This window comes from Desmodus rotundus, chromosome 10 (genome assembly GCF_022682495.2).
Source record: "Desmodus rotundus isolate HL8 chromosome 10, HLdesRot8A.1, whole genome shotgun sequence".
Lineage (NCBI taxonomy): Eukaryota > Metazoa > Chordata > Mammalia > Chiroptera > Phyllostomidae > Desmodus > Desmodus rotundus.
Genome location: NC_071396.1, coordinates 10,803,269 through 10,830,440, shown reverse-complemented (window position 1 = coordinate 10,830,440; position 27,172 = coordinate 10,803,269). Strand labels below are relative to the sequence as shown.

The 27,172-nt window shown below is 40.3% G+C and overlaps 1 protein-coding gene and 1 long non-coding RNA gene across 5 annotated transcripts in view; one reads left to right on the top strand and one right to left on the bottom strand.

Annotated features, from left to right (window-relative positions):
- WDR26 (WD repeat domain 26) overlaps nucleotides 1–24,730 on the top strand; it is a 37,412-nt gene extending 12,682 nt beyond the window's left edge. For 2 of the 4 annotated variants that reach the window (XM_053912529.2, XM_053912528.2), the window contains exons 6-14: nucleotides 589–745; nucleotides 5,529–5,667; nucleotides 7,934–8,074; nucleotides 11,348–11,467; nucleotides 12,697–12,842; nucleotides 13,151–13,229; nucleotides 13,515–13,644; nucleotides 17,056–17,241; nucleotides 23,386–24,730. In XM_053912529.2, coding sequence (XP_053768504.1) covers nucleotides 589–745; nucleotides 5,529–5,667; nucleotides 7,934–8,074; nucleotides 11,348–11,467; nucleotides 12,697–12,842; nucleotides 13,151–13,229; nucleotides 13,515–13,644; nucleotides 17,056–17,241; nucleotides 23,386–23,483 — 1,196 coding nt within the window. In that variant the 3' untranslated portion in view covers nucleotides 23,484–24,730. Of the gene's footprint in view, nucleotides 1–588; nucleotides 746–5,528; nucleotides 5,668–7,933; nucleotides 8,075–11,347; nucleotides 11,468–12,696; nucleotides 12,843–13,150; nucleotides 13,230–13,514; nucleotides 13,645–17,055; nucleotides 17,242–19,991; nucleotides 21,556–23,385 lie in introns of those variants that run through there. The other 2 variants (XM_053912531.2, XM_053912530.2) reach the window with 1 other exon arrangement.
- Nucleotides 6,819–14,829, bottom strand: LOC112318890 (uncharacterized). The gene is made up of 2 exons (XR_002976264.4): nucleotides 14,176–14,829; nucleotides 6,819–7,789 (listed from the first exon to the last, which is right to left on the bottom strand). It is a non-coding gene; the product is annotated as an uncharacterized lncRNA (long non-coding RNA).
- Nucleotides 24,731–27,172: the final 2,442 nt, after the last annotated feature.

Here is a 27,172-nt window from a genome sequence, read left to right as displayed (position 1 = left end):
TTAAATAGTTCGTTGTTTTCATGTTGAACTGGGAACGGAGATCCTGAGAATCGAACAACCGTGAGCTTGGAGAGGTATAAGGCATTAAAGGATCGGAATAGATTGGTATCAGTATCAAAACACCAGTCATTTCCTGAATTTTCATTAGGCAGTAGAAGCAGTTTGGTGGGGCCTAGCATTTGACTTGTTCCAGCATTTTGACTTGTTCTTTGTAAACTTGAGATTTTTTTATACTTTTAGTGATGTGTAGTGTCCCTCTCTTACACAGTCATCTTTAAACTTTTTGTCATAGTCACCGCCTTTTTATTTTTTGATTTTGTTTTTTTTTTTTTTAATCCACATACAAATTAAAGCCCTCCTGTCCAAGAGTCTCCCATCCCAGTGGCAGCACGTCTGATGCTGCAGGTGAACAGGTGCTCACAAAGCTCACGTGCTACACTGGCCAGAACTGCTCTGCTTAAGGGGCGCTGTTACGAGGGTGGGGGCGCATGCGGCAGGAGAGAAGCAGATGTCTTAAGTAGAAGTTTATCCTGTTCTGTTTTTAATCTAATTTTTATTTCTCTCTTTAAAAATGTCTTTCCACTGCAGCCTATTTACCACCATCGGTGATGCTTCCCCCACGGCGTTTACAGACTCTCCTGCGGCAGGCGGTGGAGCTCCAGCGGGACCGGTGCCTATACCACAACACCAAACTCGATAACAGCCTAGACTCCGTGTCTCTGCTCATAGATCATGTCTGCAGTAGGTAAGAGGGAAGTGGACATTGCACAGGCTCCGCTTGAACTTTATTCAAGTGTTTTCTTTTTTTCGTTTTATCCTGTAGCTGTAAAACAGTTCCTGTCTGATTTAGCCTTTGTTCCTAAGTAAAGCTAGAACTGCTGAAGTTCAGTGGGAAGAGAAATCTGTATGTGTTTATGTATGGTAGACCACCCTTGGGAACTGAAGCTGGAAAACGAATTTTTCTTTTTTTCTCTATGGGTTTGGTTGGTCATTTTCTGGCCCTTTTTATTAGGACTCGTGAGGGACCTTGTGTGGGAGTGCCAGGGACCTCAGTGTGTGCTGTACTTGGGTGCCAGGAATCACTTAGTGACTCTTCTCTGCACCTGATGGCTCTTTCAACTGTGGCCCGAGTTAGTCCCTGCCCGTAGAGATCATGAAAATACTTTTTCTTAATGACAGTTGTGCTTTTTAGCAGAAGATGGCTTCTAAACTAAAATGGTTAGAATAACAGGCATTAGCTTTCCAGTCTGGGTTTTGTTTTTATTCCTGCCAGTGTGCATAGTTTAACTTGTAAGAATTCAGGCTTCACTTTTGATGTCAGGGGTATTTTGAGTAGAAATGCCCCTGCTGTTTTAATAATCTCCAGAATGGTGGGAGAGCTTTACTTTTAGATGTGGGGGGAGCAGACCGGGCCATCTTCCGAACCCCAGTAGAAAAACTGGCTGGGGCTAGGGGACCGAACGGGGACAGCTGCGTGCACTCTGGCGGGTTCTGTTGCCAGGCACCATCCCAGGGCCACTGAAAGGGGCATGCCCAGGAGGGACAGCGTGCCTCAGAGTGAGGGCTTTGGGAAGATGGGGGACTTCAGAATGACCATCAAAATTACGCTGCGAGTGAAAATGATTGTTTAGGTGTACATACACTACTTTCACAAGTAGTTGAGTTCTAACTTCATTCTCCCTAGTTGCAATAAAAAATAATTATTACTTGAGCTGTTGGCCTTAAATTTCAAATGTTGTTTATCTTTAAGTACTGGGTGATTATTGGTGTCTCTCTGAAATGTTCTAAAAGAAAGTGATTAGAGTTCCTTTTCCATTATTCCTTTTACTCTTTAACATTGGTCTTTGACTTGCTAAGTCTTTTCATTTAAATTGAATAGAGGTAGGAGGAGATAATACATTAAAAGGCGATATGGTTTCATATTTCATAGCTGCTTTAGGGAATTTGAGACCAATGTGAAAATTAAGGCAGTTGTGAACCCAAATCTTTTTTTGGTTCTTGAATTTATTGTTGGTGGAATATGCTCAAAGGTATTTCTGGCAGACTTGATGGTTCAAAGGTGTCCGTAGGTTAAGGGCTCGCCTTCCTGTTGGGAAGCTGAAATCTGTGAGAATGTGACCTACATTTTCCTAAGCTGTAACTTCTGTACCCGGTACCTTTGAAAGCAAATGATGGAAAACACTTGGTTTAACTTTTTCAAGCCTCAGATCAGGGACCAGTCTCCGTATGACCCGTGTAGAAAGCACTAAGGAGTTTTGCACGGGAATGAGAGAGTTCTGCTCTTCAGATGACCATCGATCGAAAGGTCTTCCATGTAATATTTTTAAAACAAAACAAAACTTGGAGTCTGCTCCCCCTAGTTACCGCTCTCGCCCCGCCTCTGCTTTAAAGCCACCTTGTTAAAATAGTTGCCTGCTGTACTATACATTCAGTGTCCCCGCCTCCACACCCTTCAGGTTCCTGTGGACCCTTCAGGTTTCTATGGCAGTGGGCTTGTGCAGCCAGCATGGCCCCGGAACTGCTGCTGGTGTTGGCGAGGACAGCGCCCTACTCAGCCCAGCGGCTGCTTTCCACTGTTTCTTGACCTTCCTATACCATTTGACTGCTTGGCCTTGAAGAAACTTTTCCATTGACTTATTAAACATGTCTTGGCTTTACTCCTGGCTACTTTTTAGGCTCCTCCTCTTTACCCATCCCTTTAGTAAGTGTTTCAGAGTTAGATTTCTTTTCTCATCCTGCTCCTGTCCTTTGGGTTATACTTCCATGGTTCTAATGACTCTTAATCTGGGCTAGAGATACGGATTTCGCCTCCTAAGCCTTGTTAGACCTTTAATTCAACAGTGTGGGTGTTGCTCAGGTACTGTAAATGCAATGTCAGAAATAGAAGCTCGCTCTCCTTGGCTGTCCCTGCAAAGCCTGCTTTTCCTCTTGAATTCCCTCTTTCGGTGAAGGCTACCATCTCCCCAGTTTCTTCAGGCCAGAAAAGCAGGAGTTAGCCTTGACTTCTCACTGTTGGGGAAGATTTTAAAGACATTAAGAGAGAAGATGTGTCAGGCATTGAGTCAGTATATACAGTCTGTATGGTGAGTTGTGCCCTTTCTTGCTGAACTGGGAAAATAGAGCCTGAATTTGATTTAATTCTGAGTATTCCATCCACCCTTGTCTAGAAGTCTTCAGAAGAGTTACATTTATTATCTATATTTAAAGGCTATGCTGCTTTTTAAAAACTAGATTTTAGCATTCGAACTAGAAAACTGTATCTTCAGAAGTTAAATCTTAGCATTGAAATTAGATACCAACTCTTCCCCCTGGACAATAGAAAATCAATTATGATTAAGTAAACTGTAACTTTTAAAAAAGTCCTGATCAGCACTGAAAAGTTTTTATTAGATTGTGTATTATATATTTTTTCACAGTTAATGTAGGCATGTTTTTGGTTAAATTTCACCAATAATGAAAAGGAAATTTGTTTCATGACTTTGTGAATTTTTCCCCACAAGTAACCAATGAAGGGATGTCTCCACAGACTGCTTTATAAATATTAATTTTAAGTAAAGGATTGTAAAATATTTATAGAAACTTAAAACATTAAGGTTCAGTTTGATTAAGATGCTACATTTTATTCAGTTTTATCTGGGAAGGTACTGATATTTTTAACATTGTCTTAATTTTAAATTTATTTGAAAACAAAGGGAAACTGTCACTTGTATACATTCAAAATTAGGCTTTTAAGAAACAGGGAGCTGTTAGTCTTTTTAAAAGATGATTTAAGTAACAAAGTAATGACAGTTTCCCATTTCAGTGACATTCAGATACAACTGTCACTAGACTGGATGATTTGTGCCCTGTAACTTTGATTATTATGAATCTCCTCTTTTTAAGGACATTTTGCCACTCTGGTTTTAGATGTCCCTGTTCATTCATGGTCAGCTTGAGCTACTTGAATGTGTATATATTTTATGCCTCGATATGAAGGGTTTCTCACTGAATAAATGAAATCACTGTTGATTAATACTCATAGGAAGGGGGAAGACATCATTTTTAATATTGAAAGTATTTACTTGATTGGAATTTTATCCAGCCAGGTCTCAAATACGACTTAGTAGTGATACTTGGAAAGAAAACAGGCCTTGGAGTCAGCCGCTGGTTGAAAGCCTAGTTCAGTCATTCATCAGTGCGCAGTACCTGGTCAGTTATTCTCCGCCTTTGCGCTTGGTGAAGGTGCGGGTGTTGCGTCCCTTGCAAGGTGGTTCTGAGAATCAGCAATACTATATATAAAGCGTGCAGCACAGTGCTCGGCATGCAGTATGTGCTTTATAAATGTCAGTGGTATTGACTGTGTTTCAGTTCAGATACAGAACAGCAGTTTAATATTAAAGTAGTTCATAAGTAGACGATCTGCAAGTTTAAACCAGCCTCCAAAGAGCCAGCTGCTGATGTAGATTACCACGGGCACCAGATAAGGTTAATTTATTTTTGAACATACACTGCCAATAAGGCTAGTGAATTGACAACAAGTATTTTTCAATTACAGATCGGTTGGGGAGGAATAGGGAAGACCAAGAACTTCGGTTACAACACAGGGAGTGTACAGTAGAGTGCGGCACTGTCCAAATGGTAGCCGCTGATGGCATATGACCATTGAAACTTAAATGTCAAGTCATTCGAAGGAAAATTAAATGTAGAAATCAAGTTCCTGAAGTGTACTAGCCACACTTCAGATGCTCAATAACCATGCGTGGCTAGGGGTATCAGATGGAACAGCAGAGCTATATAACCTCTTCACTGTCACAGAAAGCTCCTGTAAGTGGTGCTGATGTAGAAATCGGAAAAGGATAGAATGGTTTTTTAAAGTGAGTATTAATGAGAATAATCATTCTTATAACTTTTTCCTCTTGGTAATGTTAATAGTAGAATTCTTTGCCTTTTATATGTAACTACCACTTATAAAGTACTAGGTAAGTATCAGACTCGATCTGAATGCTTTGCATTCATTCTCTCGTGCTTTTATTTCATCCTTGTGTAAGGAATTCTGTCACTATTCTAAGGCTCAGAGGAGTTAAGTGACTTGCCAAGACATGAAAGCTGTGGGCCAGCCTCGTCTGGCTTCAGTGTCTCTTCTCTTCGTGAAACCAAGTTGCTTTTCTGGGAATAACAATGTATGCTTCCAAAAACAACCCAGTGCCAGCCAACTTACACAAGCCCCGATTATTAATTTTTATTTATGTAAGTTGACTTAATTAGATGAGAGAATCTGTGATAACATACTTCCTATCTCTTTAAAAAAGAATAAATTGAAGTAGATGTTAGATGACTGATTTCCCCTAAAATCGCCTTGACTAACGTTATATGGGGGTTTTTTTTGACATACTAGTGTAAACTTGATGGTTTAGATTTACAAATGCATTCATTTCTTACTTGTAAAGATGTTGATCTCCAAGGAAGTTTTATCAGTTGTGTCATCTTTGTCGTTACGGTTACTCGAACCTCTTCTGAAAGAATAATTGTTTGTGGACTTCTTTGTTTAGGAGGCAGTTCCCATGTTATACCCAGCAGATACTCACGGAGCACTGTAACGAAGTGTGGTTCTGTAAATTCTCTAACGACGGCACTAAACTAGCAACAGGATCGAAAGATACGACCGTTATCGTTTGGCAAGTGGATCCGGTATGTACCCCAGCATAGTGCTGAGATGGCAGAGAGACCGTTTGTAGTCTAGTTGAGTACACACATCTTTAAAGTATGCACATAAAATTGTATTTTCCAAAAGCATTTATGTCATCTCCGTCATGTCTTTCTATGTTGTCCAGCTCATGGAATAGAAATTATCAAAATTGTTGAGTGTTATGTGCTAGCGATTGTACTGACTCTGTGTGTGCATTATTTAATTTACTCCTCTGAGTAATTCCCTGAGATGCCAACATTTCCATTCTTTAAGTGAGAAACTGATACAGAAGTTAAATGCCCAGGCTCTCACAGCTAGTAAATGGAAGAGCTAGACTCAAATCCAGGAACATTTTTATCCTGGACCTACTGCTCTTAATGTCTCTGCTAATTTTTATCTTTGTCAATTTACAGACTAATACAATGTCCCTCTGTCCCAGGTTAGAAAATTCATCACCATTTTGCCTCCTGAAACCCTTCCTTGTTTTGTGTAATTTGTGGAACCTCTATTAAACACCCCTGCCTTCTTGTCCGCAGTGATACACATGAAAAGTACTGTATCCTGGATTTAAAATTCTGAGTTCTCTCTAAAATCAGATTTGTCTTTGTTTATATCCAGGTGACCTACGAATGTGTAGAGTTAAGTATTTCTATTTCTTTTAGCCAGTTGGACATTTATCAATTAATCGAAGAAGTGCACAGCTCCAGATAGGTTAAGCAGATGTATTTGGTTTAGCAGTCCTCACCTAAAATCATAATGTGAATAATCTTATTTTAAAATTTAGAATTATTGTATTAGCCCAGGATAAAGTTTTGGACTTCTTTGCTGAAAAATAGAGAAAAAGATCCATAGAAGGATACATTTTAAAAATAAGAGAATCGAGTTTGTGAAGGCGCACACCCATTTTTGTGTGTCCGCAGTAGACTGTGAGTGAGAGCAGCTGTTCTCTGCCGTGAAGCGGCCAGTCTGCACTTTTTGTTTGTGTTGTGTGCTCCTCTGTCCGTCTGATGACCCTAGGGTCCCCTCCTCGGGGCACTGTTTCTAAATTTATAAACCAAAACACATAGGAAGCCCAAGTGTTTGTTATATATTAATTACTAAGGAAACCCGGTTATATTGAAATATAGTTACCAAAATAGTCCACAAACAGATACAGAATAATAATACATGGCTTTTTTATTAACATTGAATAACAAATGCTGGCAGCAGGTATAACTACCAGAATTTTGAAGTAGTGATGGGTATAAGTAGTATTTTGAGATTTCTGCAACAACTGTAATACGATGTGAAAACATTTGAAATTTTTATTAGCAGTCACCTAATGCTACCTAATGTGATGCCTAACACAGCACACTGATATGCCTAATGTATCGTCTAATATCACTCAGTATAAGACCTAATGCTGCCTTGTTAATTGCCTGCATTCCACATGGAAGAAAACACTGAACTTCAGCACATACTTTGTAAGAGGAAAGATGTGTGTCTTTCCTCTCATTTAAGTTCACGGATCCCTGCTTCTATCCCTGATGACTCCTTGGAGACCTCAGGTTAGGAACGACTCGGAAAGCAATCTAGAGTTTAGAAAAGGAAATCAGACACACTGAAATAAGTATCATACAACGTATATAAAGTATCACAGAAGCACGAAGGGGCTTCGCAGACACAGTAGTACCTCATTTGAGCCTTGCTGTGCATGACACGGGGAGACAGGAACAGGGTGGTCTGAAAGGAGGGGATTTCAAGCATTATGCTAAGTGAAAGAAGCCAATTACAAAAGACCACATGTTGTAGGATCCATTTATATCAAATGTTCAGAATAGGCGACTCTGTAGAGAAAGTGGTTGCCACCGGGGGAGGGGAGAGTGGTGACTAACTTCAGGTAAGTATGGGTTTCAAAGAGTGAATTTTAGGTATATAAGTTACATCTCAATAAAGCTGTTTTAAAAAAGAAGTGAGAGGTAGCTCTTACCACACCTGCCTGTTTTCCGTTTCCTTGAGAGCCTCCCAGGGACAGAGTTTGTGTCATCTCTGTGTTTCCGTCTGGCACACAGTGCCTGGTGGAGAGTAGGTGCTTAGTCGGTGTGGAGCACGAGTGAGTCTTTAGGAGGCAAGCTGTCAGAGCTTCTGTTGGGGGAAGACAGGTGAAATTGTGAAAACTTCCTCAGCTTCTATTATCAAAGTATATCTTTGCAGCATGTACGGTCTCGTGCCCGGGAAAGAGTGCATTTAGGGGTGGGAGCTGACGGAGTTGTCTGTGTTTGCTCCTAGGAGACACACCTGCTGAAACTGCTCAAAACATTAGAAGGACATGCTTATGGCGTTTCGTATATTGCATGGAGTCCAGATGACAACTATCTCGTTGCTTGTGGCCCAGATGACTGCTCTGAGCTCTGGCTTTGGAATGTACAAGTAAGCAAGTTCCATTTTTGGTGTAGCCTGTAAGTAAAGCAGAGTCCTCCTGCACATTTTCATGATATAGAACAGGGCCATCCAATGAAAATTGCCATAATGTATCTTATAAAAGGAAGTTCTTCAAATGGAACCCAAGTGTCCAGATGTTTTATAAACTTAAATATTATGCTAAGTATGATCAATAAGTATTTTCAGGAGTGGTGTACTATAGAATTTGTACTATTTACTGTGGTACTTTCTACCTCCAAAAAGATTTTTTATTTACAGGTTTCATAATTGTACACAAAACTTACCTTTCAAGTGTGAGAACATCAGCATTAACCCAGATTTTCTATCCTGATGACAGTTGCACCATCTCCTGACCTATATTTAATTTTTGACTTAGTTTAATAAATTCAAATGATGTTTTCAGTTCTTACTTTTAAGGGCTTTATTACTGTTTCTACATGAAAACTTGAACTTGATCCAGGGACTCACTGTTGATAAACTCAGCATTAAGTTCACTCCATTATCACAAGTATGATTTGGAAATCTTCTAGCTATGATTTAAAATGTTTTTTAAACTTTCTTCTCTAAACTGACCAGTTAGGTGACCTTTTTTCATTTTGTTAACCCCTAGGCAAGGGAGTGGTCCAGGCTATGATTCGGGTGTAGAAGTATAAGTTGATGGGATATGATTTTGGGGGAACTGTAAGTTGATTTTTACCAAGAGAGTGAAGGTAAAGCTGCATGGAAATGACTCAAATAAAGATGATACAGAGAACAGAACGAATGCTAGGATGTACCTGAAGGTGATAAGACATAGTTCTAATCCTGTTACATCAGTCAGACTTTTTTTACTGCTCAGTCATTTATGTTTCATCCATAGCTTTTTATTAAGGAAATTTCCAGATATTAAGAAAAGTTGAAAGAAGAGTCCAACAGTAACCCATATCCCCACCATTCTCGATTCAACAGTTGTTTTGGCGCTGGCCAGCTAGCTCGGTTGGTCAGAGTGTGTCCCACTACACCAAGGTTGTAGGTTCGATCCCCAGTCAGGTCACATACAAGAATCAACCAGTGAATGCAGAAATAAGTGGAACAAATTAATGTTTGTCTCTCTGTCTTTCTCAAAACAATTCAAAAATATTATATGTATGTATACAGGTATGAATCTTTGTGTGTACATGAACACAAATATATGTGCATACACATTACACAATATATCCATATTCAAAATACATCAAGATAAATTAGATACATTTTACCCCTAAAATACTTAAGCACGTAACTCCAAAAAAATAACATTCTCCTATATAACCAAATGCCATTATCTTAATCACAGAACATTAACTATAGTTCCTACTATCTAATATTCATTTTATAATTACCATATTTTGCCATGTACAGTGCTCTCCTGGGTATAATGCACACCCATTTTTTGCCCCATACTTTCAAGGAAAAAAAATCTTTCAGTTTAATTTTAATTTAATTAATTAATTAAAATCAGAAACAAAACTGATTGTCATGTTCCAGGTTATTATTTTGTATATGGATATTGTACTGTTTTCTAGAGTTACACTTTTAAGACATAAAAATAAATAAAAGAGTTGAAAACACTTGTATAGATACAGAATTAGCACTACCTGTATGTATAATGCTCATTCTTATTTTTCCCTCAAAAACTTGGGCAAAAAGTGCACATTGTACACGGCAAAATATGGTAAAAATCTCGAGTCATTCCCATAGTGTCTTTATACCATTTTTATCAAATCAGTACTACATTTGGGGTTGACTTGAAGGGGGTGGCAAAGCACAGAATACAATAGATGGCTCTCCCTCATTAAGATAGGTTTAAAGGGAGTCTGACCTAAAAGACACAATTTTTTTCCATTAAAGCTATTTTTCCTCTCTCATAGGGAGGAGGTATGTAGTCATAATCCTATAATAGAGATTTAATTTATAGTACCTGTGTAGTCTCTTCGATTGAGTCAGTGTTGAGTTTCTGGACAGTGAAATTATATTCTAGCTTAACTGTTTTCCTATGTGTTACTTCATAGGCTTGTTCTAAAAGGGTTATCTTTTTTAGTCAGTTTTGCAGTTGTCCCTTTATGTTTCTAGGTAGGCTCCAAATTAATAGCCTTCTATGTCCGCTACCCTGAACATAACAGAAGAAAAGACCCTTTCAGAACCTGCTGTATTAACATTCCTGAATAGGAAATGATGAGGGTTTAGCTGTTGCGTGTGTATTTGTGCTTCTGGACGTTTCTTGTAGCCATTTATGTCAAGCAGCCAGAAACGGTGATGGGTGAGAGCGGTTAACAGCGTGGGGGAAGGGTTGAGATTGCTGAGTATTTTCTCAGGGTAAGGGAGACGTCTGGCTTTCTATTTTTGTGCCCTCTGTTTTTATTACTTGGCCCCATTTCCTGATCATACACTTTGTTTTCACTCTTTTTTTTTTTTTTTACTTTTGATTACCCATTTCCCACAGGAAGATTATGCCCATGTACTTTTTATTATACCAAGGGCAGCTATTATCTCTCAGATCCTGTTTCTAATCCATGAACAAAATGGAATCAAGACTAGATTAACTGGTATGTGTCTACCTTCTAAGTTGAATAACTTAGAAAAATAACAGGAGGTTATCTTGAAAATTGTAACACTCAATAGTCTTGCTTAGTTGGGAATGCTTTGGAATGGCCGTGCTGAATAGTACAGAAATTCTTCTTTCTTTTCTGTTACTGTCAATGGAAAAAAAGTTAAATATCAGAAAAATAATTTTCATTTCTCTCCAATCTTCCCTACTACATTTTGAGTCTCTTGAAAATGAAATTTAACATAATTTGGACTGTGTACAACCTTGCCCTAGTTTAAGAGCATACTTTTTCTACCCATTAATCATGTTTTTGAGGAATATTTAGAATGAAATGTATAAAGAACTATGGACTGAGAAGTAGTGGAAACTCAGAAGGAATAGCTATATAGTTTTAGACTTTTTATCTTACCTGGGAAACTTACATGTTTTAATTCATGAATGTAGTCGATTTAAGACGAGAGTTTACCTCCTCATATCTACTCTCTGGGTCACCTGTGCCAGGCATTGCTCAACTCCTAGACTGTTCTTCGTCTTTAATCTCTCTTCTGAGCGCTATAAGATTTTTTTGTAAGGCCAGTTTTAAGTTTTCTCTGATTAAGAAAACTAACCAGTTAGGGGTTTTTTTTTCTTTTCTTTACACATTCCCTTTACAGGGGTATCTTGCAGGTCTTATTCACAGTTTTATTTCTTCGTAGACGGGAGAGCTAAGGACAAAAATGAGCCAGTCTCATGAAGACAGTTTAACAAGTGTGGCTTGGAATCCCGATGGGAAGCGCTTTGTAACTGGAGGTCAGCGTGGGCAGTTCTACCAATGTGTGAGTATTTAGTCCCCCTTTCAAATGTCCGCTTGCTTCAAAGCCAGCTTGGTTTTGTTTAAATAAAGAATTCACTTGACTTCTATGAAATATACCATACGAAGACCTCCTTTACCATTTTTCTAGATAAGCACTGTCTAGTAGAACTTTCACTGTGGGTTTTTGTTTTTGTTCTTTTTTGAACCATTTCAAGTATAGACTTTCAGTTTAGTAAAACATTTGAAAATTGTTTTACTAAGTTCATTCTTATAAACAAGCTTCTGATGTATAGGAATGAAGATTTAGAGTTTAATTTTTTTGAGGTTTCTATCCTTTGAATTTTTTGTATTGAAAAGGAAGATGCTGAGTTTCCTAAGTAGACTGTCTTAAATATTTGAGGAGTAAAAGGGGTGGCTGCTGCCAGAGAACTTGTCCACCTTCAGCAGAGGCATCTCTTAACCAATGCCTGCCCTGTGTCTGGGATTGTTGGAATGATAAAAATCAGTACTGGGGAAAAGTGTCTGACGAGGTAGGCCGTGATGCAAACACAGCACCATTACTGTCTGCCTTGATCTCTGTCTCGTATCACTGCCTAACAGGGTTCCCGTAGTCACTTGTAGATTTATTTTTAAAACTAAAACAAGATAACAAATCCATCAGATGGATGTGAAACTCATGGGATTTAGTGCCATGTTATCCTGGGTGGAAAACGGGCGTGTGCATTTCTGCTGACTCTGCCGTCACATACGGCATCCGAACCTTCAGGATACAGGGCTTGGTAGTTTCCAAGCCTGTGAAACACCTCTCAGCACTTTGAATACTCGCTAGGCTGATGATCCTGAGAGCTTTGATCTTTAAAGCATGTTACAAATTTGGGGAGGCTTTTAAAATTGACATAATGAATTTCTAAGTTCCATAACTGTAATCTTTTCCCATACTGCACTTCCTGGATGTTATAGGGCAAATGCCAGTATAGTGAATTTTAAAGGAGTGTTTGAACTGTTTTCTAAGACTAGTGAGGCCTTTACTTGGAGCCTAGGGGAGGATTTACAGGGGCTCTCTCCCGCTCTGCTTTGGTGGTGACCTGTATTCAAATTTGCCTGATTAACAGCACTTAATGGAACAATCAGATTAGTCTCAGAAAGAACCAAGCTTATTACAGAAAGACAGTGCTAAGGCATCATGTTGCTTCTTGGTTTGCTCTCGGAGTGTGGTTCGGTACAGAAGCTCATCGAGCCTATCTCCTGCAGGACCTGGACGGGAACCTCCTGGACTCCTGGGAGGGGGTGAGAGTGCAATGCCTTTGGTGCTTGAGCGACGGGAAGACTGTCCTGGCGTCAGACACACACCAGCGAATTCGGGGATATAACTTCGAGGACCTTACAGATAGGAACATGTAACTATTTTTGTATCCATCGAATAGCCCCTGTCTGATTATATTAAAACGCATAGTTGAACTTGCTCTTTCAGAAGAAGAGTTTTTGTTATGTTTTTGGGTTTGGTTTGATTTTTTGGTCATTTGGATTGGTGGTCAGGTGATACTTAGTCATCGTTAACTCAGATTCTGTTACTTGATTGAAGTACAGTGTAAAATAGGGACTACAGACAAGACTGTGGTATGTGAGCTAGACAGTTTCATGTCTTCATGATTTGAATGTCTTAATTCCCAGTATGTTGCTTTGACAAGTTATTTTCTGGTTACAGAGTACAAGAAGATCATCCCATTATGTCTTTTACTATTTCAAAGAATGGCCGATTAGCTTTGTTAAATGTAGCAACTCAGGTAAGTTCATTAATACAATATAATTCTCAGAAAAATTTATCTTAGTTCTAATTTGAATTGTGATTTTTATTATATATATATACAAAGATATTTATACTAAATATTAAATTCTACTGCACGTGTTTTGATCCATGAGTGTGTAGAGTCAACTCGAAATTCGTCAGAACATTGCTGTTGCGCATAAATGGAAAATGTTCCTTCAGGCAAAGGGATATTCACAGATTGCTTTTTAAAATTCTTTTGAGTTGAGATGGAATAAATAACTATGTTCTCTTTTGCCTACAGGGAGTTCATTTATGGGACTTGCAAGACAGAGTTTTAGTAAGAAAGTATCAAGGCGTTACGCAAGGGTTTTATACAATTCATTCATGTTTTGGAGGCCATAACGAAGACTTCATCGCCAGTGGCAGTGAAGGTAAGTGTTCGCGTCGCTCTCCACGCACGCGCATTCAGGGGTAAGGCTCTCACGCTTTCTCAGTCTGCAAAGGTGGGCCTGTCTCCAGGCGCGCTCGGACGCAGAGTTAAAGTGTGGGAGCTGTTGCTTTCCCCTCTCTGGAGCCTCTTGTGTCCGCACCGTCAGAGGTCAGCAGTGCGGTTCTGACCGTGTGGACGTGTGCTTGGTGTGCCTGGCAAATCAAGGTCTACTTAAATCTTTTATATGCTGACTTGTGTTTTTATAGACTGATGGTTTTCAGAGGTCAGTAGTATCTCAAAAGTCCAAGTTAATGTTGATGTTTTACCTGAACTTGAACAGATTTGACTATAGTTAGGTCTTTGGCATTTCTTTAATGGCCGAGGAGAGTAATTTAGTTTGATAATTTGTATGGTCTCAGAAACACTGAAATTATAGAATTATCTCTTTTTGAATAAATTTATTCTCCACTCCAACAACATTAGGCAGTCTCACTTAAAAATATAAATTGTTTGCCCCAGCAGGACGACTTACTCAGTGAGGGTGGCGTCCTGTGCATCAGAAGGTTGTGGGTTCCATTACCAGCCAGGGCACACATCTAGGTTGCAGGTTCGATCCCCAGTACAGGAGGCAACCAGTCCAGTCGATGTTTCTCTCTCCCCTTCCTCTCTCTCTAAAATCAATAGAAACATATCCTCGGGTGAGGATCTTTTTTAATGATATTTTATATGTATATGTATGTATGTGTGTATAGTTTAAAACATGTAAACACAGATACGTAAGGCAGTATTAGAAGCTAGTGTGCTTTTTAAAGTGATAGAAACATAAATAAAGGCAAATTACAATTTTTCATTTAACATGTTTTTCTTGAGTACTAACTCTACTGTTCTAAGTACTATAACAGTAAATTATTTAAGTCCCTTTTTAAAATACTGAGTATGTTTTTACAAGATGCTCCAAGGAACTGGATTGTGTTGGTAAACACTTTGATAATGTTCCGCTTTTTGTGTAAGACCTTCAGTGTCCCTCTCTTGCCAAAAAGCTGACCCCGTCAGCAGGTAAGAGGATCGCAGGCGACACAGGTTTTCTTCTGCACAGACGATGTCCGTAAGGATTAGGACAGAGAGGCGTGTAGGGATCTGGACTTCAACATACAGCATATGAATTTATTCTTTTCCCGCTTCCCCCGCCAAAAACAAAAAAACAAAAAAAAAACATAAGATTTAGAGGAGAGAAGAGTGTTTGTTAGGTAACAATTGAGAGTTTACTTCTTTCCAGTTAAAAAATCTTTTTTACCTATTAGTTCAGTATTATGTTCTCCCAGATTCTCTACTGGTTTCTAATTTGATACGGCCTAAAGATAACCTTCTACTTTCTTTTTAGCTTCTCCTACCCTAAGCTCTTTTTCCCCGTGCTCTATTCAGTCCTGCTTCTGGTGGGTTTTCCCCTCTAATTATGCCCTGTAGTTCTTAAAAATATGTATGTTAGAAGTTCTTAAAAATATGTATGGCTACTATTATCCCTAGTAATGCTAATTTTTTTTTTCTAAGTACAAAGTGACTTAGAACTAAACCTGGGGAATAATGTAATTATACCACATTATATTCTGTTTACGGCTAAACATGAAACATTTATTTTGAACAGCATGTGGATATAATAAGGATATTGCCTCCCAAGATGACAACGGTAATTCATTTGTCATTTATTTATAAGGAAAATGTCCCAAGGACCTTCCAAATCCACAAGTATGTGATTGTCATTGTCAAATTGAGCACTTAGGAAACCTTTCCCCCCAAAAGTTAGGCTATTACTCAAGCGTTTTCATTGTGCCAGCCACATGTAGAACTCACTGTGTACCTTTGCATAAGCACTGGACTCCCGAGACTGACACAGCAGGCAGGGCTTGGTCACAGAGCTTGTCATTCTGACCATGACAACGTGGAATCCATTGCCGCCTCTCTAGGAAATATCCTCGGATATGTACTCACAAAAGCACCCCCCAGATACAGCCATTCAGTGCATTCATACTTTTCAGGCCTGTAATCTTTCTCCTGTGTTGACTTCTTCAGTTCGAGAAGAAGCCTAACTAATATATTCTCTTTTGTGTTTCTTTTTTTGCTATTTGTATTTTATGTAAGGAAAAATATTTTCAAAAGTTATTTAACGACCAATACTTTCTAGGGAAGATAAATTCAGTTCTTCAATGACTGTCTTAGCTTTTGCTTCACATACGCACAAAAAATGTTCAGATACAGTCCCGGCTTTCTGTCTTTACATTAGAAGTTTTGAAACCAGAACATGTTCTTTTACAAGTTAATTACCTTTTCACAACTCGGAAGTTTCCCCAGTTGGCAGCACATCCCCTGAAGTTCCCACATGGACCACACACATCTTCGGATGGAACACTTTTCTGATTTACCCTGAGCCTTTGCCTTCTGTTTTTAAGAACCACCACCTAATTTACTAACTCTTTGTGGTAATACTGGCGCTTATAGTCTGCCAGACTCTGTTCATAATGCCGTTTCGCATACAGACTTACTTTGCCCTCCCAACACGATGAGAGAGTAGGAACCCCACCTGCAGAGGAGAAGTGGCAAAGAGCGGACACGTGCCCAGAGTGACACAGCTAGTCGGTGATGGGGGAGTGTGCGTAGGTTGTCTTGCTTCCTGAGCCCGCACTCTGAACCATCGTTCTGTACTTTTGGTTGGGGGTTTTTGGGGGGTTTTCTCGAAGATTAGTTTTAAAGTTATTGGGGGGTTGGGGTTCTGTGCTCACTTCATGAGGTTATAAACGACCCACTGCAGACCCGATGTGGGCCAGCTGTGAGGCTTACTGCACGCTCTCCGGCAGGGCCTCCTGGGCGCCGGCCCCAGCGTCCCCCTTTACCAGCCATTGACGTGAGCAGGGTGCTCTAACCTCTTGTCTGTGGCAGGGGTGAGCATCGTGCCTACCCCACGAAGGTGGGGAAGACGGAGTAACGTACGCGAAGTATTTAGTGTCTCGTACAGTGTAAGCACGCCATGCAGACCTAGCTGTCATTATTATTGCTGTTTCTGAGTTTGGACACGTTGCTTTTCCGTCACCTCACATTTCCGCGGCATTTGTCATCTCTATCGACATTTGTTTGCATTCGAAAACCTCGGCTGTGATTATATATTACTCATGTATTACAGAATATTGCAAGTAGATTTTGTGGTGACTGGAGAACTAATCACCTTTTAATGGGAAATCAATGTATATTTTTTAAAATGGCTTTTCGTAAGGTAATTTGTTAAATTCTCATGTTATCTTTGTTTTTTTTAAGTTCTGATAATCAAGTCGTGTGTTCTGTGCCCGACGAGTGGCGATTTAGTCAGTTGGTTCTGGTAATGTAGACCCACGGCATAACTTTTCTCTGAATTACTGTCATGCAGATCACAAGGTTTACATCTGGCACAAACGTAGCGAACTGCCAATTGCGGAGCTGACAGGGCACACACGTACAGTCAACTGTGTGAGCTGGAACCCACAGGTGCCATCCATGATGGCCAGCGCCTCCGATGACGGCACTGTTAGGATATGGGGACCAGCACCTTTCATAGACCACCAGAATATTGAAGGTAACGCCACCGCACAGCACCCCGTGCTTTCTCCAGGTGAAACAGGGCCCTGCTTGTTACAAAGTGGCAGCAGTTTTAAGGAGTAGAAGTGTGGGATATAATTTGTTTTCTCCCTTTTTTAGAGATTGTACACTATCATACTCCACAGAGGGAGTTTAATCTAAGATACAGTGGTGGTTTTGTTTGTTTCACTGGTGACAGTGGGGAGAATAAGCTGGAATGTGCCGCCTCGCTGACATCCAGTTAGTATTATCACTTCAAAATCTTAGGGAACTCTTGCTGCATTATACAGGAAGCATTTCATACTTTAGACCAATGAGAACTAGCCAAGTACACAAAGTCTGAGCAACTTTAGAATGATCTTGATTATGGATTTTATGCTTAAAAATAAACATGTGTTAGCACCACGTGGCATCAAGCACGGGCCACGCCTGGCGGACAGAGCAAGAGAAGGGAGCCTGACTCATCAGGTTCCTGTGTGCCCAGCAGCACACTAGGCTTACACAGACTGACCTGCGTAAAACCGTCACAGCCCTGCAGAGAAGTGGCTCTCGTCCTTGTGTCTGCGGGGAGAAAACCGAGGTGTGGCGAGGCTGACTAGCCTGTTGAGTGTGGCCACATCTTCCAGCCCAGGTCTGGAAGGTTCTTTCCGCTATTCCCAGATACTTGGAGGTGAAGGCCCAAAGCCAGAGGCTGATACTTCAGGGTAGAGCTTAATTGACCCAAGTGATTAGTACTAGAGAGAAGAGATAATGAGAAATTTTATGTAAATGACATGTCCTTTTTTTTTTCAGACAGAGCAAGTAAAATATTTAGCTTGCTTAGAAGGAAGTAATTTACCTAGAAACATTGTTTTGTTCACAGTGTGTCCCACTTACGTGTTTTAGTAAAAGATGACCAACTGCTCTCAGCTAAGTTATTCCCAATGGAGGAGGGTTGTCACGGTAGCATCTTAGTTTGAAAAGGCGTATTTCCTGTGCCTGTTCTTTTTATCTTTGTGTTACAAACTGTAAAAGACTCTACCAGTTCTTACTGCCAGGGGAGGCTGTACGGCCACAGATGAGGGTAAAAAGCGTGGCGGGCATACAGGTCATAGACGTGTGGAACTGCTTGCTTGTTAAGAGCCTTGAAGGGCCTTTTTTGTACTTGTAGATGGCCGTGTGACATTCTGACATTCCGTATGGGGAATCACCTTTTGTTGTCCTGTTTAGATGTCCGGACCCACTCTCTTAAGATGTTTTATAAATCTGTAACTGGGATATATGTGCTTTTCTCATTTTATTAGTCATTTGAAAGTTACTTCTTCAGATAAGCATATTTGATTTAAAGAAGTAGGAAAATAGGTACACAGTAACAGATGTACTGTGAGTGAGTTATTTCAGACATACCCTTAGGGATACGTGTATGCTTCCGCCTCAGTGGGCTAAGAGGTCCTGCTGTTTGGTGAATTGGATTCGTGTGAGTACTCACTGCAGTGGGTCAGCCAGGCTTAGCCCAGTTGTAAAGTCTGAGTCTAATTCAGCAACTGTCCCTTGTGCTTTGGCGACATAGGCAGAGCCATAAAAAGGTTTTCATTTACACCTAAAAGAGGAAAACAACGCTATATGATTAGATGTTTGGTTATATGCCTTAAGGCAGGTATCTTCTGGGTTCTTTTTCCCTTGCTTGCAAATGAGGTTTTTTTCCTAATTAAAGTAATACCTGTTTGGAATAAAATTTGTAGAAAATGTAGATGAGGCTAAAGAAGATATTAAAAAATCATAACACTCTAAGGTGCATTGTCATTTAAATTCAAATATTTCACTTAATTGCTTCTTGACATTTTCACTAAGATCAAGTGTGAAATATTTCACTTTGTTTCAAAATAGAATTTGCTGACCTTTTATTATAATAGTAGTGTTCTATAATAGGGGTGTTTTTTTTAGAGGAATATATAAAATGGAATAGTCTCAAGTACTAATATAAGCTACAGCTTGGATCAGCCTTGCAAACAGTATGCTAAGTGAGAGAGGACAGATACAAAATAGCACATATTGTGATTCCATTTCTATGAAATTGCCCCAATAGGCAAACCCGCAGACAGCAAGCAGCCTAGTGGTGGCTTAGTGTGTGTGTGTGTGGGGGGGGGGTTGGTGTGTGCTGAAGGGTGGTGAAAACGTTCTGAGATTGATTGTAGTGATGGTTATAGTCTTGTGAGTATCTGAATAATAACTGCTGAGATTGTGCACTTGGGTACATTGCGTAGCATGTGAATTCTATCAGTAAAGCCATTGACACACTTGTCACACTTGTCACCCCCCACCAAATAAAAGAGTAGGAGCAGTTTTGTAGAATTTCAGACTGAGCCGCTGAAAGGAAGGTTCAGTGTGTAGCTACAAGGCAGAGTTCTGCCTTGCACTGCCAGATATTCCTTAATGTTGTAAACTGTCAAAGTTTTTTCTGTTCCGCATAATTATTTCAAGGTTCACTTAAAAAGTTTGGGATTCCAATATGATTATTCACCTGGGTTCTCCAATATTAAAAATAATCATGAGTGTAGACGCTAGTATATAGCCTAAGACTGATGCAGGCACATTGTTCTAACGACTGGTGAAAGTATAGAGTCTGCCTTGATTTTTTGCTTTTTTAATGTGAACGTAAATTGTAATGTTGTGATGCTGATTTTAAAACTTTCTAACTGGTAACTTTTTTCTCCCCCTCCCCTCTTTTTCCCTCACACCGCCCCCCCATACACGTCGTCTGGTCTTCAGAGGAATGCAGTAGCATGGATAGTTGATGGCGAATTTGGAGCAGACGACTTCTGTTTAACTTAAATTAGTCGTATTTTAATGGCTTGGGATTTGGTGCAAACAAACATGATTGATAGCTGGACAGACATGCTCGTCATGAAAAAAGAACCATTTCTGAAGCCCGGTTGGGGCCAAACATTTACACCTTGCTTCATAGTAACCAGTTGAGATGAAGCACGTCGTTAGAACGTTGTCGGACGCCATGTTGAATTACCCCCCCATCGGTTGTGAAGAACTGTGCTACATTCAGGCTTACCCATTGAACTCAGTATATATATTTTTTTCCCTCCTGCCTTTTGTCTGGTGGGATACCATTCTTGTTGCTCTTCTGTGTAATGAAGTTTAAATGCTTGTTTGGAAAACTTTATTTAACAGTTTAGAAGGCTTGATAGAAAGAGTGCATTAGTCTGAAGAGTATACATTGGATAGGAAAGAATTTCCTTCTTTTGTTTCTCCAAATCTTTCCGCCTTATTTAGCTTGAGATCTTTGCAGCTTGGTTCATGGATTCTAGCCTTGCCCGTTGCGCAGTATATACAGATCCAGATGATAAACCAGTGAACTATGTCAAAAGCACTCTCAATATTACATTTGACAAAAAGTTTTGTACTTTTCACATAGCTTGTTGCCCCGTAAAAGGGTTAACAGCACAATTTTTTAAAAAATAAATTAAGAAGTATTTATAGGATCAAAGTGACTTCATTTGTATACATTTGGAATCTAAACCAGCTTAAACAGTTTCCTCTATGACTTAGATGTGCAGTGTAGCTGATGCTCTTCTGGAGTGCCACCCGAGACGTGGTCGGAGACAGCGCATGGAGAGACATTACGCAGGAAATTCAGAGTAACGCTTTGAAGGCTTCCCCCTTTGTTTTACTCCTGGAGTAACATCAGTACTTGATCTTGAAGAAATTCAGGATTCAAAAAGTGAATTTTAAATATATACCAACATAAGAGATCAGTTGTCAGTTCAGGTTTTCAGCAAAGCTTGTTCCAAGTTGTTCTCAATTTGGGGAATCGTTTGGTGAGAGACCTAGCAAGAGAGTAGCAATCAGCAGATGTAACCACTTTGGAAGTTTATAGTGTAATTGACCTTGTTAGAAGAATTCAGCAGGTTACAAACATACTTAACCTGGGTTTAAAACCTCATAGTCATTTCTTTTAATTGCCCTTAATATTTTGTCATGTAGGGACACATACATTTAAAGAATATTCCTTCTCGGTTTTTCAGATATTGCCATACTGAACCTCATTCTAAACTGGTGCTGTGGATAGTCTTTCCCTCTCCCCTTCCCTTTTAGTTAAGGAAAGGTTTCCTTTATGGAAAAGCACTTTTAATTTTGAGAATTTTGCATTTAAAATAAAGCCAAAAGCCTGGTGTTCACAGTGTGCTTTTAAATCCCATAACAGCTGAATGCAACAACCTTAGACTCCTTTGAAATTCCCTCCCTTTTTCACTAGAGGATAAATTTGGTGACCACAGCTGTTACGTTGGGAAGAGGAGGGGGAATGTCCCCCAAGTAAGATTCTGGTGAAGAAGAAAGTCTTGAACTCAGTTCCCTTTGAGGCTCAGCCAAGTCTACAATATAGTTATTACCATGAGGAGGTGCTTGATGACCCACGACACAGAGACAGGCTTGGTGTCAGGAATTCTTCCTTTGGGGGCGGGGTAGGGGATGGCAGCAGGGAGAAACGGAAAAGTCAGGGAAGGGGAGAAGAGGGAAAAACACAATTGGCCTTAAAATAGCACGGAGTCTCCCAAAAGCTCTCGTAGTAAGAGAAAATGACAGATCGTGTTCAGCAGATTATTTTATCAAATTGGTATGTACAAAGGTTTCTTTAAGCTCCATTTTGCAGAGATCACCACTTAGAGAATCAAGAATTCCTGTTTTGATACTTCTAAGTTAACTATCTGTTACAGTTTATCTGGTACTTCATTTTTCTTAACTAAAATTACTTTTTACTTTAAGCTTGAATAAAAATCTTCATTGGTAACTGTATATAATTAAGTGGCAACTTCTCTTTACCTCAGTACAGTTAAGTCCATTTTAAGTCTATTTTAAGTGATTCATGTATATACCCTGAAGCCGTTAATACACCCCAGTCTCTATAGAACGTCACTGATGAAATGTGGGCATAGAAACTCTATGGCTGTTTACAAATTTGGTTACAGTGTGCTCGAGTATATTTGTAACATTCACTGAGATCTGCGCCCATTCAGGGGCAATTTGGCACTCAGATTCTACCATACTTCACCCAGCCACCCCGAGATCTGAGTTTTCAGAGTGCTTCTGAAGTACAGTTATAAACACTTTTAAAAAGTGGAGTAAAAAGTCAGGCACATCTTACAAGAACATAACTCCATTGAAACGGAGTAACAACTATGCAAAGGTTCCTGCAGCAGCTCGGTGGGTTTGTTCTCCAGGTCTGTCCTAACTGGCAGCCTGCTGTACGTGCTGGCACCTCGCGGTGCCCATTTGCTGTCAACGTCTGTTTCATGCACTTGCCGTGCTGGGAAGGTGAGATCGGTGGCGCAGAACCCTAGGGTCTTACGGTTCCGAGAGCCCAGTCGCAGGTGGTCTGACACGCAGGTGTCACCGAACACACTCATAGTGCTACAGTCTACCTAGGGTTAAGAGTGAGACTGAGAGAAAACTATCAAGCCAGCCGCAAGATTGGTTGTAATGAACCAATGTATAAATTGAAAAGTACCAATACTTTTTGCACATAGATCAAAACAGAGTGGAGAATTTTGGCTCCAACAATCAGGTTAGTAGGCTCATTTCCATGTGCTTAAAAATGTTTTTGTTGTTACTCATTGATGAAGGGCTAGAGCAAGTATGAAATTAAATGTCTTTCCTCCAAATAACTGGTTGCTGAAAGTACCATGGTGGATTTGGGGGTTGTTAAGATTGGCGTGTGGGTGGCGATAAAGAATTGGAGTTGGGAGGGACGACAAAGCTTCAGTTTTGGTTTTCGTACTTTATTAGTGTTCATGAGCTACCTTTCTGTTACTCATACTGGCCAGATAAATGTGTTACATTAAACCAGGTAAGTAGTTTGAACGGAGAAGATTTCACGTGGAAATGCCCCTACAAATGGGCCTGTTTCTGTGGGTGGGAGAACAAAAAGGGATTGCCTAACTTTAAATATAAACTCAGTATTTAAAATAACATGCTAGTTGAAAAGGAAAAAAGTCCAATTTTTTGTCAGTATTTTCTGCATCTGAAATGACACTAGTAGTAATCCGGTGACTTCTTACTAGGCATGTTCTCCCTCTACAGTGGCATTTCATGGCATTAATAGAAAACCCTTCTCCCCCACCCCACCCTCCCATCCTGACATTCTCTCTTTTAGGACCTGGGCTGCTGCTCGCAGTGGTCACCCTGTGGTGCCTCCTTGAAAGGCACAGGCCCATGTCAGTTTCTTTCACAGCAGAAGATGGCTGCTTTTGAATGGGGAGGAAAGAAGACACTTTTCTTAGTATCCTTTTCGTCCCATCTCTAAAATGTATAAATATCTTGATTTAGTTTTACTTTAGTTCCTCATTTAGACATTAGCAGCTCTCTTTTGGGGTTGCTCTCCAAGACAGTACTTCCACTCAAAAACCATGTCTGATTTAACATGGACTGCTAATTTAAAAGGAGGTGAATTTCATTTACACTTAGACACTTTCTAAAAACAGGGTGAACTTAATTGAAATTTTTCAGTGTTGTTAGGCTATTGTTACAGTAGCTGCCCTACTGTGTAAAAACAAAAGCTGTAAAAACATCCCCTACTTAATCCAGATAGCCTGGATCTAACGAAACTAATAGTATAAAAAGGTGTATGTGTGTGTGTGTGTGTGTGTGTGTGTGTGTGTGGTATGTCTGTGTGGAAGAGAGAGTACGCAATCATAAAGAGGCCTGGGAACAGCGGTTCCTTCCAGGTTCTTGTCAATTTTACAAAAAGTCTTGTGCACATGTGAAGTGCCCTCTCTGAATTTAAGGTTTGGTTAATACTGGTCTATTTTTATAAGATTAAAAGTGCATCCCCATCTTTAACTTAAACATTTTCATTATCAAGGTCGATGTGCTAAAACCGAAGCGTAACATTTTTAGGCACAGATGGAAAAAATGTTATTGGTTCTGTGAAAACGTGTGTGTGTGTTGAGGGGAGCAGACCCACAAGAGCATGTACGTCCTTACAAACCAAGCTGTAGAGATCAAGACGAGAACTTAAGTGTCGATCTCAAGATTTCGATTAAATTGTCAAGATTTACATGGCATTGTGGTGGAGCTAGTTAACAGTAGAGCTTTTGGTATGTAATAACTACTTGCTATGGACGGATTAAATGTTTCAAAGGGTTGTGTTCTTAAATTTTGGGGGATTGTGTTTTTTTTAACTGCCTCTCAGATTATATTTAGTAGTTTAAATTTCTTTGCTTTATTATTTCATTAAAGCATAAAAATCTTCAGGTCTCTGATATTTATTTTCACTTGTTCTACTAATTATTTACAAAACACTCTGTTAACTTTTATTTTATAAATGTGTAGTATATTAAAAGTCTTTAAAATTTTGTTCAATTGAAGCTACATTAACTTTGATTTGCTTTCCTGGGATTTTTTTTTTTTTAATACACCTTTCCGTGTCAGTGCGTAGCACTTAACCAATCGTTTGTACTCCCTCCCAACCCAATAAACAGAACGGATAAGTCCTGGTGGCCGTGTTAAGTCTTGTGGTGTCTGTTAATCTGCACGTGTAAGTGATACTTTCTCTTTGTCACCTGACACAACCAATTTGCTGAATTTGACTTGGACATATTTACCTGGAGTTTTTAAGTGGTGCCTACAGAAGCACTTACTTTATCTGTTAGGATATCATTTTAAAGAGCTATTACAAGAAGTCATGGATGGATTTAGAAAAATTTACATTTTAACGGAATTACACGTTCCATTTTGTTCAAAAACAATACTGCATCTGAAATTATACATTTAGGCAACGGATACTTTGACTAGTAGGGGAAAATATATTTCCAGTTTGAAATTTAAATTTGTATCACAATAATCATACAGTTTTTAAAGATCTCCTTGGAGAAAAGCATTCATTGTTTATGAACCTATAGTACCTTCGTATTTATGGGGGGGGGAACTAATTGCCCCATGGGGGGAATTATTACAGAATGGGCTTTAAGGTTTTTACCAAGAGTGGAGTTCTGTCCAGTGACAGGACGTTCACGTGTGAAAACTTGGCAGGCGAGTACCTGGGAGCCCACAGACCCGCCTCGGAGGCACAGGCTGTCCTTCCATGGGATGGCGGCTCTGACTGCTTGCTACTTTGAGACTAGGTTGCCACTTCCTCTGGTCAGGAGGCCAGAAAGGGAGTTTTCCCCCTAGTTTGCTTTAAACCGAGCTGTGCACTGCAGATTTAGCTGACTCAGCACTGTTCACTTGCATTTAAGGTTTCGTGCCAGATCCAGCACCAGGAATAAACACTTCCCAACCTTAACAAATCCAAGAGTAGAGAGTAGTGTTTTAGAACAATTCCCTTCCACTGTGGAAAAGTTGACGGTTTGGGTTACATCATTTAATGACTTCTACTTGAATTTTCCAGAAAACGTAAAACTGGTAACATTCAACAAACAAAATGATTCCATCATCCTAACACTACTTCAGAGCATCTTGAGTGTCGCTGTTGATTTGGTGGCAGCGGGCTCTTCCCCAAACTTGATTGGCGTACTTACTGTGAGCTGGGGGGTGTGGAACAGTATTCCGATCCCGGGTTAACGAAATACCCGGCATGTACTTCACAGATAGTGCGGGAAACGGGGACTGCCCGGGTTTCACCTTGTTGTTTAGTGGCTTTGGTCATCACATTGATGCAGCTGGGGTCCGTCGTGCAGTGTCCGGTGCCACCTCAGAGAACGGAGTGAAGCACAGTGGGCAGTGTTACACTTGACTGTCACTGTGCCCCGCGGGGTCTGACACACAGGTGCCACCTCAGAGAGCAGGAATGGGAGTGTTAAACTGACTCACCCTGGAATAGGTTCCAGCACTGAATGGGAAGGCACACAGACGAACCCGAGATCGCTCCAGAGCGGCTGCAGCAAACCCCATCGGCAGCAGAGGAAGCGGAGGTCAAGTCTCTGAGCCCTGCGCTCACTGATCTGCCCACTCACCCTCTCTCTTCCTCAGCCAGCTTCAAAGGGAAACCACCGAAAACAAGATCTGTCCAGGAAGGTCTCTAAAGAGCGACCTGAGTTCAGCAGCAAGCCAGCTCAGTGAGGAGTTCGACTAACCCTGCGCTTCCGCGGGATCCTTCCTGTGCTTGCTGCAGGCCCCAACGCTCCGAAGGACCCTGTGTCGTCAGACTGCACTTGTTCAACTAAAGTAAAACAGTCTGGGCGCTGTCTTTCCCAGCTTTCACTGAGTACGGCTTAAAGCCAAAGGCTTCACCCACAGACTGCAGCCAAAACAGCCCATTCCTTGAACAGCCTTGTTAAGGGAAGTTGCACTACAGTATTCCAATCTTTGTTACACAATGGAGCTAAACAGGATATTTGGTTCAGGTGGCAGAAACCTAGACGGTACCCACAGAATTTCAAGTTTCCCTTCCCTATCTTGCGGCCTGTTTCCATATATTAGAACAAGGTGACGTACATTTAGGGGTCAATTAATTACACCCAGTACCCATGCTTTTCACCACTATTACTTCTGACAAAACGTTACTTGTGAGTAAAGCTGATGCTGTATCTGCAGCGCACCAAGTCTCGCAGCCTCCGTTGCTAGGCTAGCACAACCTACAACATTTCACGTGAGTGCCTTGAGCATGAGAACGGTGGGCTGGCCTGTGTTGTTCCACTGCTGCTCTGACCTAAAGGACGTCACTTGTTTTTCTGGGCACAGGGCACTGTCAGGGGCCAGGAGCACTAGGAGGCGAGAGGAAGAGTGAACTCTGCCCTCCAGGAGCACAGTTTGGCAGGAGAGGTTAACTTCATACCGATAACTGTAACTCTCCTATTAATGAAAAGCATAGAAAATAAATCTTTACATCTTAACCACAGCTTTTAAAGTGTTTTTTCCCCTTTACAGCATTTGTAGAGAAGCGCCTAAAAATAAAAAGAAACAAACTAGATTTATCCCCTTTTCCTGGCTTTGCTGCACAG